The sequence below is a fragment of the Orcinus orca genome, chromosome 12 (genome assembly GCF_937001465.1).
Source record: "Orcinus orca chromosome 12, mOrcOrc1.1, whole genome shotgun sequence".
Classification (NCBI taxonomy): Eukaryota; Metazoa; Chordata; class Mammalia; order Artiodactyla; family Delphinidae; genus Orcinus; species Orcinus orca.
In genome coordinates this window covers 28,724,150-28,741,963 of record NC_064570.1, presented here as the reverse complement: position 1 = coordinate 28,741,963, position 17,814 = coordinate 28,724,150, and the positions used below count along the sequence as shown (strand labels likewise).

Below are 17,814 nucleotides of genomic sequence, written 5' to 3'. Positions count from 1 at the left end.
TCAGACTTCTACATATTTCTCTTAGGAAAACCAGGAAGGAGTTGTCTCAAATCTTTTTTGGAAAGAGTTAAGTTCTAAAACATTAAATTACTAAACCAAGGTAGGAATTATTATCCCATGATATGACTAATCTCAATCTCTCTCTCTTTTTTTTTTTTTTTTTTTTTCCCACTCCAGGGGAAAGGTTGAATCTTGTATTTGGAGCAAATATGGAAATTTGGAAATGAATATTTTGGCTAACACCATACATTTTTTTAAATGGCCTTAATTTTAGTAAATTTAAAACATGAAACTTCTTTAGTCATCAAATGAATTAGAGGTGGCCACACATCCTCAGTTGAATAGTTTTACTCAGATATAACTTTTGGTCAAATGTGCATGGGGTTCCCCACAAACCACTTTTATTTCTGATGGCCTAGATATTGACACAGATTCATACTAGAGAAGATCAGGATATGTCAACCCTAGACTAGAGAGACAGCTCCCCTTCATCACAGAAGCTGAGAGAGTTCCAGAAACATTTTTTGACTCATCTAACAAATATTTCTTGAGTCCCTATTGTGGGCCAGGCCCTAGGTTAGGCTCAAGGAAACAACAATGAACAAGCCAAAGTTTGTGTGCACACAGGACACAGAGTCTAAATTAGTTGCACCAACTTAGAAGAATGGACAGTTTGGTGTTTCTCAACCTAAATCACACCTTTCACCTTTTGCCGAAGACTCAGAATTTTCTGTAACACCTGTCTGATAACCTAGAAAACTCTCTTGACTGTAGGTAATGCAGAAATGAACCATATTTCAAGCAACACATGTATTTTCTTTAGTCTTGACCTAACTGGAATGGTGTGCATAGAAGGGAGGTGAGGAGGACCATGGCATCATAATTCAATATGTGGCTATGGAGCATCTGCTGTGTCTCCTGATGTGCCTTAAGCAAAATGACTGCTGGGGTCAGTGCTGGCCTTACCAAAACTATACATCTCTTGTCTAGACTACGGCCAGATATTTTAAAATAGCACTAATGACTAAGTGTATTGAGTCCATGCCACACACCAGGCACTACACTAGGTACACGTCATACAAATGGCTTTGTTCAACCCCACAGTTACACTGTGAGGTGGATCAGGAAGCTGAAGCCTGGGGAGATGGATTCACCTGCCTGGAGTCCGACACTGTAGAGCTGTGATTCAAGGTCAGGCAGCCTAATGCCAAAGCGTAGTCTGAATTCACACACTGTTGTATAGCCTCCACAGGCTTTCTGCTCTTCTCCTAAACCTCCAAGCTCACGTCTCCCTTAAGGCCACTTGATGTTACCCCTGATCCTTCTTGATTTTTCTTCATCACTCTTACCTCCACCTAAATGTTGACACTTCTCTCTCCTGAAGTTGTATTATACATGTATTCATTTTCTGGCTTATTGCCTGTCCCCACCACTAGCTCCATTGGGGCGAGGTGTGGCTCTCACTCATCCATCCCTGAATCACCAGCAATGGGTACCATGCCCAGTGGGTTGTGGTGAGCAATCCACACGTGCTGGACAAGTAAGTGAGCAGATGAATCCCTACCACTGTCTCCCTCTCTCCTCTCTTCGTAATCACTCTTAGATGCTTTCTTGATGGAACTCCTGCCTATTTGGTAGAAGAGATTGGGGGAGGTGATTTGCTGTCACCTGTCATTCAGTCTTCAGTGTAAAGTTCCGCTTGAACTTGTGAATACAAAGGCAGTTAAAGGATGACAGTCATAGCCTCATTACAGAACTTAATATGTGACCTTGGACAAATTCCTTCCATCTGCTCTAATGAAAAGATATTAGTCATGAGATGGAAGAGGAGTTTAATTAATTTATGGACATAGGAATTTTTGGATTTAAAAAAGCCCTAATAATTGTTCTTTTTAATTAATTTATTTACTTTTATTATTTATTTTTTATACAGCAGGTTCTTATCTATTTTATACATATTAGTGTATACATGTCAATCCCAATCTCCCAATTCATCCCTCCACCACCCCACTCCCCCGCTTTCCCCCCTTGGTGTCCATACGTTTGTTCTCTACATCTGTGTCTCAATTTCTGCCTTGCAAACTGATTCATCTGTACCATTTTTCTAGATTCCACATATATGCGTTAATATACATATTTGTTTTTCTCTTTCTGACTTACTTCACTCTGTATGACAGTCTCTAGGTCCATCCACGTCTCTACAAATGGCCCAATTTCATTCCCTTTTATAAAAGCCCTAATAATTGTTGTGAAAAGAACAGTCACACACATTTTTCTGAGTTACAGAGACTGTTCGAAGGAGGGCAGCTACACAAGTATTACCTCAGATGAACTCATGAAATAATAACTTTACGCCTTGGGCTTGGGCTTGGGCTCATCTCTGCTTTACTTTTGAAGCCCAAGAAGAAGAGAAATCATTATGTGGCTCTATGTCCTCATAATGTCAGGACTTTTTGGTTCTACCCTGAAGCTTGAACCACAATAATAAAGTGTTCAGTTATTAGAAGGAGCTAAAATGATCAGGACCACCCCAGAAAGACTGGAAAGTCAAGTTAAGATTTAGAACATATTTTAAAGTGAGAGATGAAGCGTGGAAAACGGAATGTTTCATAAAAATCTCCACTAAAAGCAGTGGGGTATAGTGATTTTTATTTGATGGAAGAGTTTTGGTATTAGTTACAGAGAAATGAAGGGCAGAGATTCTTAACCTCGGGCTATGAAACCCTTCAGCAGGCTAGTGAAGCCTACAGATTCCTTCATAGAATAATATTTTAAATGTATAAAATAAAATATATGAGATTACTTGGTACCAAATTTATGCCCCCTCCTGAATTCTAGATTCCAGGGTACCCCTATTTATGCTAAAATCAGGGAAACAGATGACCAGAAAGTAAAATGATGTAGGGCACACACTTTAACCTAAAAATAGAAATACTTTTTGACAAGAGAAACTATGTTGTGATCTAATACAATGAAGGAATGTTGTTCTAAGCCAACACATATTTTAAAAGATTTAATAAAGATGATTTAATCTTGCTTTGATTTTGCTTTGGAACAGCAAGTACTTTTCCCTTTATGCCCCTATTTACACAAAGGATTTGCTTCTATTACAAGTAATAAACTCTCTAAATGAAATACCTGAGCAATAATCGCATCAGGTTAATAAGTTTATAATGCATTCACGATCTGGTATGAAAATTTGCTCTTAATAAAAATCTTCTTTAAATTCCAACTGGTTCGTGCCAACGCTCTAGAATACAATTTGGTGACTGAATTGGAATTCTTATGGTATGTTTTCTTTAGAAAAGAAAAAATGAACTGCAGCATGAATATAAACAGAAATGGCTAACTCTTAGCAAGAAAAATAAAGGACAATTATTCAGATCTCTTCTAAAAACCCTAAGAGAATTGACAGTCTCAAGCCACCCACGTGAATTAACTGCTTGTTTTCCTTAGAGGGAATGTTTGGGATTCTGTCTCCGACTGCTTGCCTTCTACCCTCAGGCGTGACTATCCGGATCAGTGCTTGGAACAGCAATTACAAGTTGAAGAAACCGTGAGATGAAGGGTTATTTCCCTTTCCCAAACCCAAACCTCCTTCAGACTGAGATTCTCCATCTCATTAGCATTGCTTTTGTTCTAAGAAACGCTCAAAAAGACTCTCTTCTCCATGTGAAAGCAGAAAGCAAAGGTGTCCAAAAAAAATCTGGGACTACTTTTAGATACTCTGTGTCTAAAAGTGGGAATTAGTGAAAGTCCCAAATAACTCTTTATGACCTGACAAAGAAATGCCCTAAATGCCTCCAACTACTTATTTCTGAGCACTGCTAACTCTCCTGCATCTTTTCTTAGAGGCAAAAACAGAAAGAGATTTTTAAAACTCACGCCACAGTTGAGACAGGAGGGAAGGCGGCAAGGCACAACCTTTAAAAGAATGACATAGCTGTTGAGGATATGACAAAAACTGGTTAGAACAGATTATGTGCAAGATGGTGGAAGATTTGACTTCCAGAGGACCTTGAGCCTCATTATAAGCTCATTATGAGACACTAGCTATGCTAAATGACATACACACAGGCACCACGACAGTTCCAAAGCCAACCATTAAAGGCCAAAAAGTGGGCCGTGGCCCAATTCCTGGAAATCTCTGTCTCTTCCCCAAAATAGTTGTAATAATCCTCCCACTTGTCCGCCTATGAAATTACCCAGCTCATAAAAACTAACGACCCCATATTTCGGGGCCTCTCGCCTTCTGAGATGGTCCATGCTCTGTCTGTGGAGTGTGTATCTCCCTAAATAAACCTGCTTTCCCACTTAACTTTCAGGGCAGAGTCCTCTTGCCTGCCCTCTTGTATCCTTCACAAGCGTCCTATATTAATAAATCGACTTGCCTATCACTTCGCCTCTCACTGAATTCCTTCTGTGCTGAGACGTAAAGAACCTGAGGTCCATTAAATCCTGTGATCAGGTGTGTGGTTTCAGCTGGGAGATTGTGGGTTTGAGTCCCCGCCTAAGCCAGAAATTTTGGGTTCAAGTCCCAACTGAAGTGCAGCTGGATTCGAGTCCCACCTGAAGGAGTGAGATTAGAAGATTGTGGGTTCGAGTCTCAAACTGAGGTGTGTGGTTTCAAAGTGATGGATTGTTTTGCAAAAACATGATGGTTTCAGGAGGAACAGGCACTTCTGTGGCAACCTAGTGTTCCCAGCTTTCCTGGTACTTAGCCTACCCACTAGATAGCTTGACACAGATAAAGAAGCACACTTCAAGATTTTTCCTGTATATTCACCTTAGTTTTAAAGTTCTTCTTTCCCTCTCCTCCTTAGAAACATAAATGTACCCCTGCATGGTTTTCAAACAGATATATACAGTGCTGACTTAAAGGGACAGAAGGAAAAAATGTGAGATGTCGTGTCTTCCCTCAAAGAGCTTACAATCCAGTAACCACATTCTGGTTAATAAACCAAACAAGCATACAAAAGCAGTACACTATATCATTAAGGACTAAGTTGTATTATCACGTGGTAACTTCCATTTACATCACACACTGTAACATCCAAAACTCTTGCACATGCATTAGTTCCCTTGATGCTCACCTATACTCTGTGAGATAAGACAGGTATTATTATGCCCAATTCATGGATTTAGAGAGCGCTTCAGAGAAAATAAATGACTTAAAAACATATAACCAGTAGGCAGAAGAACTGAGATTAGAGCCTAGGTTTTGTGATTTTAAATTCAGGCTCTTTGTAGCCCAGAACTGAACTAGTCTACACTAGAAATAACTAGTAGTTCATACAAATAAAGACCTTGAAGAAATGGAGTGAATTCATAAAAGAGAGAAGACTTTCACTGAGCTTTCAAGATAGGAGGGACTTGGGTAGAGTAGGGGGGAAGGAAAAGAGGCCACAACAGATGCTTTCTGTCTCTTGACCTGGGTGGGGAGCAGTGGGAAATAAAAATGCCCAGAGAGGCAAAGCATTGCCTCATGTCACAACGCCATGGGGCATCATTCTCCTTATATCCCATGTGGAATCTATATGTGTTTCTATATGAATGGTAGCCCTGAAAGAAAACTCCACAGACTACGATGTAAATGGTGCCCCTTGGAGTTGTGCAGACACTCTGATGGAGTTGGGTGGGATGATGGAGAACCTTGAAAATCACACATCTTTTCCCTCCAGGATGAGTGATATAGTCATAGAAAGAGCATGGAATTCGGCTTCAGATGTCCAGAGTTCTAGTCCTAAATCTGTGTGATCTCAATCTCTGAGAGTTTCTTGTTTCTTTCTCTAAAAGGAAAATGTAGGACTAGGTCATTTCTAATCTTTTCATCTTGAAAGGCATTTGGTTCTTCTGATATGGAAGAAAGTGGGAGGCCGTGGAAGATTTGTGAGCTGTGGTGACATGGGGAAGATGATTACTTAGGGAATACTGGTATGGAGGATGGTTGGGTGTGGGAAAGGCCTAGAAGGGGAAAGAACCACAGGAAGGGTCTCCCAGTAATCTAGGGGTGAGACTGAAAGGGGTAGACTAGGATGGCAGAAGTGGGACAGAAAAATGAACACAGGAACCCTTTGTGAGGGAAAGTCCAAGAGCATTTATTTGGTCATTGACTGGATTGGGAAACGGGCCCAGAGCGTCAGACCTGAGTGACTGGCAGAGTGACTACCCCATGGAAAAGAAAGACAAGTCCCCTTGACATGAGGGGAATAAGAATTCAGCCTCAGCTTCTTTGTGTTCAGCGGACGGTGAAGCATCAAAATGGAAAAGTTCAGCAACCATTGGGAAAAAGGGAACAAGAAGTCACGTGAGGCAACGGAACTGGAGATACGTGACAGTGGTCAGCTCAAGGGAGACAATTAACACTCCTGAGAAAATAAATATGAAAGCTTTTATGCATTAGCAAAAGAGTGTTTTTTGGTTTTATAGCTAAAGAAACAAAAGCCAAGAGACAGTAATGAAATGACCTCATGGCTTCTTTAGAACTAGATGGAATGGAAGCTAGTCATATAGTTTAACAAGTAATATTTTAATGAAAAGAAATCAATGTCTATCACAGAAACTGAAGACAGAATACAGAGGCTTTGACCTTCTGAAATATTTCTTTCCAGATTCTCATCTATTCTCTTAGTCAAGTTTATCACTCTGGCCATTTTGTACTGTGTCAGTTTAGCTAAGCTGGAACTACATTTCCTTCCCTGTGTAGTTCTGGGTAAGGGTTGCCCAGAAGAGAAGTTTGCCTGAGACTTGGAAGGCTAAAGTGACACTCAGCCCTGTGCCTGGGGGGTTGGTGCCCTGGACATCAGTGCAGACTGTACACATTGTTGTGATCTGCTGGTTCTCCTTGTTGGCATGGGGAGCAGCCAGTGCACCCAGATCCCCTCCTCCAACTTCTCCAAGTACCAGGCCAGGCACATGGGCAGGGCTCTGTGGAGAAGGATATCAGTTTTTCTGCAGGTGGACTGCGTCATCAGAGTTGACATGGGAGACAGATGTGGGTTCCAGGTTCTTCTTATGGATTCCAGTTTGCCCTAGCAGGGTCCCTTGTCTTTGCTGCCCCCTGCTCTGCATCCAGCTTTTCCTCCCACCTGCCCTGCTGACCTGCAGAGACTTCAGGCTGCAACCAGATGCAGAAGCCACAGGCTTCACAGACTCCACCGGCTTTTCTTGGCGGCCCTGATTAGTGACTTTCTCCTTTGCCTCTAACCGTCCCCTACCAGACCTTTGCTTGCTCAGCAGCTCTCACAGTTATGCAATGTCTAATCCCTGTAGAGAATTCCTTATCTCATATCACTCACAGCAGTTCTGCTTTTCTGCTAGGACTGCTCACACTGTCTTCTCATCCAGGCCTTTCAATACCTAGCCTCCCTTTAATTGACTGTACTTTGTGCATTTCACTTATTCTCAAGGGATCATTAGCTATCAGAAAAGGGTGATGAAATTTTTTTTTTTTTTTTTCTGTACGCGGGCCTCTCACTGTTGTGGCCTCTCCCGTTGCGGAGCACAGGCTCCGGACGCGCCGGCTCAGCGGCCATGGCTCACGGGCCCAGGCGCTCCGCGGCATCTGGGATCTTCTCGGACCGGGGCACGAACCCGCATCCCCTGCATCGGCAGGCGGACTCTCAACCACTGCGCCACCAGGGAAGCCCGGGTGATGAAATTTTAAACTTCATCTTAATATCTCTAAATAGGCATCACGATAGACTGGGAACCAATATTAAACCATGGTGTCTGGGGACATTATCTATAGGCTTCTAGGGCCTGGGCTGGAAGCCTCCACGGCACCCAGAACTACCCAGCTCTGTGAACAGAAAGAAAGAAGCTGCTATCTTGTTTAAGCCACTGTTATTTTGGCCTTTATTATAGCTGAGCTTGAATTCCAACCAATATACACACTAAACATTATCTTAATCAGTTTAGTTATTCAAGTAAATGCACATCAAAAACTTCTGCATTCTCATCATTATTTTCCTTCTCTTTTATCCTGTAGCTCAGCCTTATAAAAACTGTTCATGCTCGCTTAGCTAGCAGAGCTTCAGAAAAAGAGAGACTGTCTCTATCCTGCATAAAATGCAGTGGCCCATTAATAGCCTCATGTGATGGACAATAATACACTATTTTCATTCATTCTTTTTTCTAATATATCTTCAAGGAGAGGACTGAACTGACAATTAACAGTTACTATCAAGACCAACACAGTTCTGCCTATTCTTGTCTTGGCCATTTCAGAAGACAAGGGATGTTTTCATGAGAGCAAGTCACTTAACTTCTCTGAGATTCAGTGTCGTCATTTATAAAATTTGGTGAATACTTTTCTTCCCAGGCTTGTTGTGAAGGTAAAATGAAGTACTCCAAAATATGTAAAAACTTCCTAGAGCAGTGTTTGACATAATAGGTGCCAATAAATATTAGCTGAATCTAAAGCTTAAATTATGTATTTTTAAAAATTAGTATAGAATACTATTTAAGGAATTCTAGAAGGTAAATAACAAATAGCCTCCAATAATTTTGTCCAAAATCAGATTGAGCTTCCTGAAAAGGGGAACTCTTGCTCTAATACAATAAAGTATCAAATGGTATGTGAGTGACTGAGGATTTACTGTACTTTTCAATGTTGCCCAAAAATTAAAGAGAAGAAGAGTATCATGAGCTTGGGAGGACTCTTACCATGAATAGGTTGGCTCTGGAAGTTTAAGATCAATGTCTCTCATATTATAATGTGTGTCATGTCATAACTTCTGCCAACCTGAGAGATCCTCTGAATGAAAACAAAGAGGGCATCCTTTTCTTAATTGATCTGTGATATTTCAAAAGATTGGATCAAGAAAACTGATGCAAAAAAGAAATATTTTTAGTTTTATGATGAATATATAGGGAAAAAAAGATGTCAGCAAAGGGAATCAATGGAACAATAAATACCACCTGAAGTTTATCAAGTAAGCAAACCTTATTGATATAGAAAGGTTCACAGACAAGGTTAAGTTGATTCCTTGGTACAAGGTAGCACTCATATCTTGCTCTTCTAATAGACTTTAAAGAGTTTCTGAAAATAACAATTTTTAAAAGGTGCTTACTCAAATTTCGTTAACTTCATGTATCAGAATGGCCACATAAGTATTGTTATTGCTGCATGTTACGGCTCCCCAAAATTCATATGTTGAAACCCTAATACCCAATGTGATGACATTTAGATATGGGGCCTTTGGGAAGTAATTAGGTCATGAGGGTGAAGCCTCCATGGTGGAATTAGTGCCCTTATGAGAAGAGACACAAAAGATCTAGTCACTTTTCTCCTCTCTCTCTCTCTCTCTCTCTCTCTCTCTCTCTCTCTCTGTCCCATACAGCAAAAAGTCTGCCTCTACAAACCAGGAAGAGAGCCCTACCAAGAACTGAATCTCCTAGCACCTTGATCTTGAACTTCCCAGCCTCCAGACTGTGAGAAATAACTGTTTGTTCTCTAAGCCATGGCAACCCAAACTGATTAAAACAAGTGTCTCACAGGTGCACACCCAAGATAATTGAATCTTGAAAGAATGGTAGAAACCTGTTTCCAGGAAACTATTCGTTAATGATGTTTATCATTTTCAGTCTTAAGAAGCAGGGTCAGGGTCCAGGAACGGGTCAGAGAGAGCAGAGGTTGATGGTATTGTAGCATTTCCTCTATCTGCCCATGCACAACCCCTTATGGGGAAATCTGTCTACTCATAGTGCGAAAGGAAGGGCCATCTTCTGGACATCAGTGCTTTAGATCAGGTAGTCCAGTCTAGCCATAGCTGCTTAGACTAAAACAATCCCTTATGACCTGGCACAGCAAAAAGCAGTGTACAGATTCCCTCTATGGGATTTGAGTGAATCAGTATCTAGAGACGGATCTCACATAGACGTAGGAGTAGAAACTAAAAGATGAGGAAGCAGAGTTGAAGGAGAGGCCGTATCGGCCATGTGCAAGTCCAGTTATTAATTAACTGAGATTAAGCAGGTCAAACCTGCTGGTTGCTGACCAGAAAGAATCAGACACAGGGAGCGCAGCTCAATCCATTCAACCAAAATCTCCTTGAAGACAGGAACAGTATCTGCCTTGTTCATTACTGTTTCCCTAATATTGAGCATAGTTCATGGCTATTAAAACAATTAGTCACTGGGTACATATCATTTGAATGAAGAGTTAAGAGTGGATCACTAGGACAAGCCCTCTCCAGAAACACTGTCCAGCGTCTGGCACCAGAAACCTGCACGTGTTCATGAGATTCCTTCTCCCTCAACACAGCCTATGTCTTCTCATTATTCTTGAACCTCCAGCATTTCCCTTTATGGGAGCAAATTTGTCTGCTCCTTGATCATTGTAAACAAAAGTTTCAATATCAACTCTGTAGGAGAGGAAAGGAAGGAGGAAGAAAGGGAGAGAGATGGAGAGGAATGAGAGTGGGAGGGAGAGGTGACAGGTAGGAGTTGAGGGTGGTAGAGAGAGACTACCCTTGATTTTTAAGAGCATCATTTTCTAGTGAGGTGTAAAAAAGAGCCTTCACAACTTCCCTACAGAGAGGTTTAGACTTTGGATGTGAGGCTAAAAGATGAAAGAACTGCAACAAACAACCTATTCTAGCAAACTCGAGTTTGCTCAAGAGAAGTGATTAAACTTTGTCACTGCAACAGACTGACTATATCAAATAAAACAACCTCGTAGCTACCTCCCTGTAGATTGTTTGTACTATGTTCAATGGGAATGCATTGACTCCCATTCTCTTGTTTCATAGACAGAGTGAAGTGCCCCAGGAGGTTACTCTAGCGATCAAATATACTTCAATAATGCATTATCCTTCCCATAATAATTCCTTCTTAATTCCCTTCTTCTTCTTTATTACTGGAATGCATCTACTATTGTGTCTTTAAGGAAATCTAAACACAATTTTTTTTCCTTGCACCTATGAAGAAAGTAGAGAACGATATAGAAGATAATGTCCCAGTCAACTTTGTTTTCATAAAACAATATATTCTCTTGAGCAACAAATATTTTTCAAGGTCTGATTCATTCCTAATCAACTGATATTAAAGTATCCTCATGTGACAGATAATGGGAAGCTAATCCTTGGTTGAATACTAGCCCTGCGCATTTCACAAGGCAGATATAAGCCAGCCATACTTTCCTCATTAGCAGAAGCATCAGGTGGCCAGTATCATCCCCATCTTCCTTCTAGTAGTTCCATGTATAAGGTACTATAGCAGTAGGATGCTCTGACGGGTCAACGATAATATATAACATTCAGGAGAGAGGGAAGGAACGAAAAATGAAATACTTACTTGGTCCTAGACCAATTGAAAATGCAGCAACATAAACAAGCAAGCTGGCCAAGGACAGCCATTTCAAAAAAGCTGGGACGTCCGCAGGGTCTGTGATGACCTGGTACTCAGTTTGGCTTAGTCCAGCATTCGCTAAGGATGCCGAGGTTGTTTCTCCTCTCCTATCCAGGTCATTCCTCGTGGGCCTTAGTGAGCTTCTGCTGCGGGAAGCCATCCCTTTAAAGGATTCTCTAAGAGTGTCATTGCTGGCTGACAGGTTCCCTGGTCCATAGAGCACAGACTCATCCAAAGACTGGTTGATAGGACTATGGTTTCTGCAGATATTGGTAAAGTTCATATGGATGTTGAGATTCACGATGCCCATGGTTACCAACGAAGCTGCCATCACAGAGGAGCCGACGCAGAGGAGGGTTTTGCTCCCGACATGGTCTACAAGCAGGGTGGCCGGGATGGTGCTGAGGACCTTGACAACCCCAACCCCTGTGGAGGCGAGGCTGGCTGCCTCGTTGCTTTGGAAGCCAACGGACTTCAAAACAGTGGATGCATAGAATAATATGTTTGGCTGACCAGTGATTTGTACAAAAAATACCAATGTTAAGCCTATCATGATTCGGGTCCTCATGTTGTCCTTTGAACGAAACAGATCCCCAAAACTGTACTGATATTCATCTTTTAGGGAAGATTTGATCACAGTGAGTTCCTCCGTTGTATCGGAGATGGCTCTCAGCTTTCCGAGAACCTTGCTAGCAGCTTCCTCGTGTCCCTTCATCACCAGAAACCGAGGACTTGGAGGAAGAAAGTACATCGCAATCGCCTGCAAAACTCCCAAGGGAATAACAAGGCCGAACATGTATTTCCAGCCGTGGGAAACATTGGCAAACGCGTAGTTTGAAATGTAGGCAAAAAGGATGCCAATGACGATCATCAGCTCGTTCAGCGACACAAGAAGGCCTCTCTTGTGTTGGGGAGCAATTTCTGCGATGTAGACACACGTGGCGATGGAAGAGAGTGAAATGGAAACCCCAATAGCAATGCGTCCCGCTATGAGAGCCGCATAAGATAAACTGATGATCAAGACCAGGCTCCCAAGTCCAAGGAGGCAGGATGAAAGGATGATGGCGGCCCTTCTTCCGCACCTGTCAATCAGGACCCCTCCGATGAGAGAGGCCAGTAGGGCCCCGATGAGGAGGGAGCTCACAACCATTTCCTGCTCGTGGCAGGTCAGGGCTAACAAGGTTCTTATCTGCAGAAGAGCCCCAGAGATGAGCCCAAGTTCATACCCCACCAGGAAGCCGCTGACAGCAGCCGTGACAGATGACAGGAGAGTAAACATCCCGCAACCTACGAGCAGAGAGAAGAAACAGGTCAGTTCTGAATTGTGTCTGATGGAGACTTAAGCTTGTCTAAGTACGTTTTTCATAGCACTGAGTATAAACACATATAATCATAGTCAAATAATACACTAACCAAAACATGAATAAAGAAGGAAAAATCCTTTTTCTTTCATTTTTGGGGAGGAGAGGGGTGGAGACATTTAGAAAGTTATTTCTACTATTTGTGATGTGATATTGGTTTTCGTTTTGAGCAGACAGATATGCAAGATAAGCAGATGACAGATGATGAGGACTGAACAAACAAGAACATGGTTTCATTCCTGCCTTGGTGTTGGAAGAGAAATTCAGAGAGCGTGGCTCCTCGGGTCCCACTGTCTAAGCCAAACCCTTGAGGGCAGGACAGAGAGTGAAGCAGCCTCCGGAAGGGCCCCAGTCTTCCCAGCATGGAACCTGGGGCAAAATAAAGCACAGCCTCCAGGAAACCTGCCCTCCGGTCTCCTTGGCTGCAATCGGGCCACTGCTGGCTTTTGCTGAAACACATGAGGGTGTTGGGGGAGGCCAGGATGTGAGCGCCTCCATGAAGTCAGAGCTGCATCAGAAAGAAGGAGGCGGAAGTAGGTGCAGGGAAAGGACCCGACAGCATCCATCACTCACTCTGAGGAAGGAGGAAGGGGCATGGGACAGGGGGAAGAAGAACAAAAGGGGCTTTATATTGTTCCATTCTTATAGGGTTAACATCTGAGGGAAAATGGTGAAACGTTAAAAGTCATTAATTTTCGGTGGTAGGTGCATAAGTGTTTGTTACATGTCTGTAACTTGTCATAACAGAAAGGATACAAAACAAAAAGACAAAGGCTTAGAGAAGAGGATCACAGGTCCAGGAAGCACTAGTTTCCAAGGCCGGAGCACAGAAAATCGCTCGTCCTGTTTTAGGAGCTATGAGATGCCAGGACGTCATGTCATGTACGGGGGCACAGCATGAGCTTGGGGAGGGAGGTGGGAGGGGGCATCAGTGAAAGTGGGTAGGTAGAGAGGGAACACTTCATGCAAGGCCTGGCAGGTCACAGTGACAACTTTTTATTGTATTCCCAATACAGTGGGGTCCATGCCCACTGACCAGTAAGAGGGAAGACACTCCGAGCTTCTTGCTGCTGTGTGGAGACTAGTTGTCAAAAGGCAAGACCGGTAGCAGGGGGTAGTTTGTCGCCTTCGTCTTGACAAGAGACGGTGCCAGCTTGCATTTGGGTGTGAGGAGCGGAACTGATGACAAGCAGACAGATTCAAGAGTTAATTTGGAGGTAAAAACGATGACACTTGCTCGTGAATTGGTGTTGGAGGGTGAGGAAGTGGGTCAGAACCCAAGATGGCCCCCTGGTTTGAGCAGTCTGTTGGGTGGTTTTACAATATTCAGTACCCGGTATGCAGGCTTATGTACTATATGGGCCACAGGTGGACCTAGGGAAGAAGCAGAAGGGACCTGGCTATGGGCGGAGGTGAAAGGAGAAGGGGAAATCAGAAGTTCCATATTAGATTTACTAAAATGGTTTACTTGTTTTACCTGTAAGGTGTTCCGATTAAAATATCAGGTAGTGGATTGAGAATACGGATTTGGAACTGAAGAGGTAAGTCAAGGCTGGAGAGATGTATTTGGGATCCAGCAGTGTGTATTTGGTATTTACAGCTACAGGGACAGGAGAGATCACTTAGGGAGACAGAATAGAGGAACAAGAGAAGCAAGACGAGGACGAGGACCTAGGGAATGCCAACATTTAGAAGAGGAGGCAAAAGCAAAGGCGATGGAGAAGCAGCAGAATGAGATGTGTGTGAAATGGACTAGAAACGTGTGCTTGGACACAAAATTATCACAGGCTGAGCTAAGGCTGTTCAACTATGCCATTGCTGGAGTAGGAGGTGTGATTTTAAAATGCCATTTAGGGCTTCCCTGGTGGCGCAGTGGTTGAGAGTCCGCCTGCCGATGCAGGGGACGCGGGTTCGTGCCCCGGTCCGGGAAGATCCCACATGCCGCGGAGCGGCTGGGCCCGTGAGCCATGGCCGCTGAGTCTGCGCGTCCAGAGCCTGTGCTCCGCAACGGGAGAGGCCACAACAGTGAGAGGCCCGCATATCGCAAAAAAAAAAAAAAATGCCATTTAGCTTTGGTGAAAGGAGCAGGTCAGATAAAGGTGATCTGACATCGCCTCTCACCACAAGTATCCAAAGGTATTTTACATCTCTGGGATCCTGATGGCATGTGGAAAATGGGAGACTTCAAAAATAAAATTTAAAAAGCATCAAATATTTAGATGGAGGAGCAAATAAAAATGCAATAATTCACAATAAAATAAAGTTGATGTATGAGCATTGCAAATACAAACCATTAAATTGAAACTACATCAGCAATTTAACCAGCTAATCAGAAAACAAATATTTAACATCATTACACAGCAGGCATCTTCCTAGGTACTGGGAGATATCTATATATATGTACAGATATCTCTCTATATATGTATCACAATGAAACAAAACAGATGTGGTTCTCGCTCCCCAAGAAACTTAACATTCTAGTGATATCTCTATTTTCTATTATTTCTTATGTACTCTTTTAATTTTCACATGCAAAATGACTTTGAAGTACTTTCATGCTCTCAATTTCCACATATTCTTTTTTCTCACTTGATCTTAAAATCCTCAACAACAAATTCTTCTACCACAGGTGATCTGAGTCAGATTCTCACATTTGGATAAGAATATCACATTGCTCCGTATCTCTTCTTGTCATCGTTCTTTACACCTAAGTTTGATGTGCTGATTAGGGTGTGTGCTCTGGTGGTTGGTCTCCAATATTCAGGTTGGAGAAATAAGCGGCTCTGGAGAATGGGGCACTTGAGAGGCAGGTTGAGTGAGGCACCCCAGAAGCAGATTTAGAGGGACAGAGCGTGGCATGGGGTACTGAGTCAAGGACACGGGGGAAGAGATGTGAGAGCTGTGTGAGTAGCAGAAGACAGTCTTTGCCACCCTGTCCTTCTCCTTAGCCTTCCTTAGTTTCCCCGTTTTGTTGGATGGGAAATAGTGCCTCCCTAGAAAAAGAAAGACCACTTGAGATACAAGAGTTCCTTCCTTTGATGCTCTATTATCTTACTTTATTTTTATTTTTACTTTTTTAAAATAAATTTATTTATTTATTTTTGGCTATATTGGGTCTTTGTTGCTGCTCGCGGGCTTTCTCTAGTTGCAGTGATCCGGGGCTATTCTTCGTTGCGGTGCGCGGGCTTCCCATTGCGGTGGCTTCTCTTGTTGTGGAGCACGGATTCTAGGCACATGGGCTCAGTAGTTGTGGCTCGTGGGCTCTAGAGAGCAGGCTCGGTAGTTGTGGCACACGGGCTTAGTTGCTCCGTAGCATGTGGGATCTTCCCAGACCAGGGCTCGAACCCGTGTCCCCTGCATTGGCAGGTGGATTCTTAACCACTGCGCCACGAGGGAAGCCCTCTATTATCCTACTTTGGAGAGAGTCGAGGCCGTGGGTTAAGGAGGAAAGGGGATGGGGGGGAGGGGTGCAAGTCCCAAAGCCAGCTTCTTGTGGTCTTGGGGAAATATCCCCTGACAGAAGAGAGACCCAGCTTTTTCTTCTGCTTTCTGGACTTAACTTCATATGCCTAGTTCTTTTATCCAGGGTTCATAGGACACTGACAGACTGGGATGTGTGCAAAGGGTCTGGAAACCATCCTGGTTTGTCAGGATCAGACCCTCTTGAGACCCAGCAGCTAGCACTGAGTATAATTCTTTAGAGATATAATAAAATTGTCTCCATATGAATAAAAAATTCTCTTTACAAAATTACAAGTTTTTAAAAATTATATATCACAGTATTATCTATCTATCTAGGCAATTTGCCTTCAAAAGCTTATACAGTTGCACTAGGACATTCTATGACCCTATACTCACATAGGTTGGGGGGAGGATACCAACGCAGGTTGTATGCTACAGAATTAAGCTATGGTCTTTACTGACTGAATTTTATTTGAAGGATATATCTTACCATTATATGCTTTAAGGGCTACTGACCCAAACTAGCTTCCCCACTCATCTCACGACTGCTGTTTATTACTGCTGAGGTTCCATTACAGTCCTCAGGCTGTCCATTCAGGATTTGGAATTCTAATTCAGTGTGGAAGGCTAGACCCTAGCGCTTCCAGGATCTCAACCGTGTGACACCTTAGGACTTCCACCATGGGAAATTTTCCTGCTGCTATTTTACCATATAAATAAAATGAAGAAAGACATAGAGTGGGTTTTTCTTTTTCTGTGTCTACTTTTTGGTTGATGATGATAGAAGCAGGATGCTATCCTCTGGATGCCAGAAAGTAGAGATGACGTTTCCAAGAAGTCTGACAGAGAATGGGAGGAACTAGAGAGGATGTCTGCCTAAACATGAATGGCAGAGTCTGGGGCAGCTGGGTGGACTGAGGAGAAGCAGCCAGCACTACAGGGGAGAGGAGGGTGAGGAATCATAATTAGAGCCTTTTCAATAAACATCCAGCCCTGAAGCCAGTCCACACTTGAAGTTCATGGTGAAGTTTAGCATTCCTGGCCATTTGGATCATGGTCTCGATCCACGAGGGCCCTTCTTTACATCCCAGTGCCCCCCTCAAAGATGCCATAGGGAATTCTCAGCCTTTTGTGGACATCACGGAAGTAGAAACTATCTAGAAACTTGCAAGTGGTACCCACAGGCTCCTGGGTCATGCCTACCCTCTGGGTCCGGCTGCTTTGTTAGACCAGCCGTGTTCCTTTTGATGCGATGATAATTCCTTAGTAAGATAATAAAGTAAAACTGTTCCTATTGAAGATGTGATCACAACTCAGAGGCTTTATGCAAATGAGCACTGAGACCCACATCCAGGGCACAAAGGACAGGCAAGCCCCACTGGCTAAGAGGCTGCAGCCGCTTTCACAATAGCTGCATTGTCTCCTGCTCACGGTGACTCAGACAGAACCACAACTTTAACAGGCAAGCACATGAAACACTCCATTTTTCACAATATTTGAGTTTCTGCCCGCTTTCTTCTTTCCTTTCTCCCCCATGCGCCTATTCTAGCGTAGGTACATAATGGACACACAGCAAACGCTTGCCAGAGGACTGAATCCTACAACAGACTGGAAAGCAGCGTGCATACACAGGTCTTTT

The 17,814-nt window shown here is 43.0% G+C and overlaps 1 protein-coding gene across 3 annotated transcripts in view; it reads right to left on the bottom strand.

The window, feature by feature from the left end:
- Window positions 1-17,814, bottom strand: part of SLC2A12 (solute carrier family 2 member 12) — a 56,432-nt gene that overhangs the window by 23,709 nt on the left and 14,909 nt on the right. For all 3 annotated transcript variants that reach the window (XR_007470691.1, XM_049695610.1, XM_004263806.3), the window contains exon 2: window positions 11,299-12,639. Coding sequence is in view for 2 of the 3 variants with exons in the window: in XM_049695610.1 (XP_049551567.1) it covers window positions 11,299-12,639 (1,341 nt within the window). In the remaining variant the exon portion in view is untranslated. The remainder of the gene's footprint in view (window positions 1-11,298; window positions 12,640-17,814) is intronic.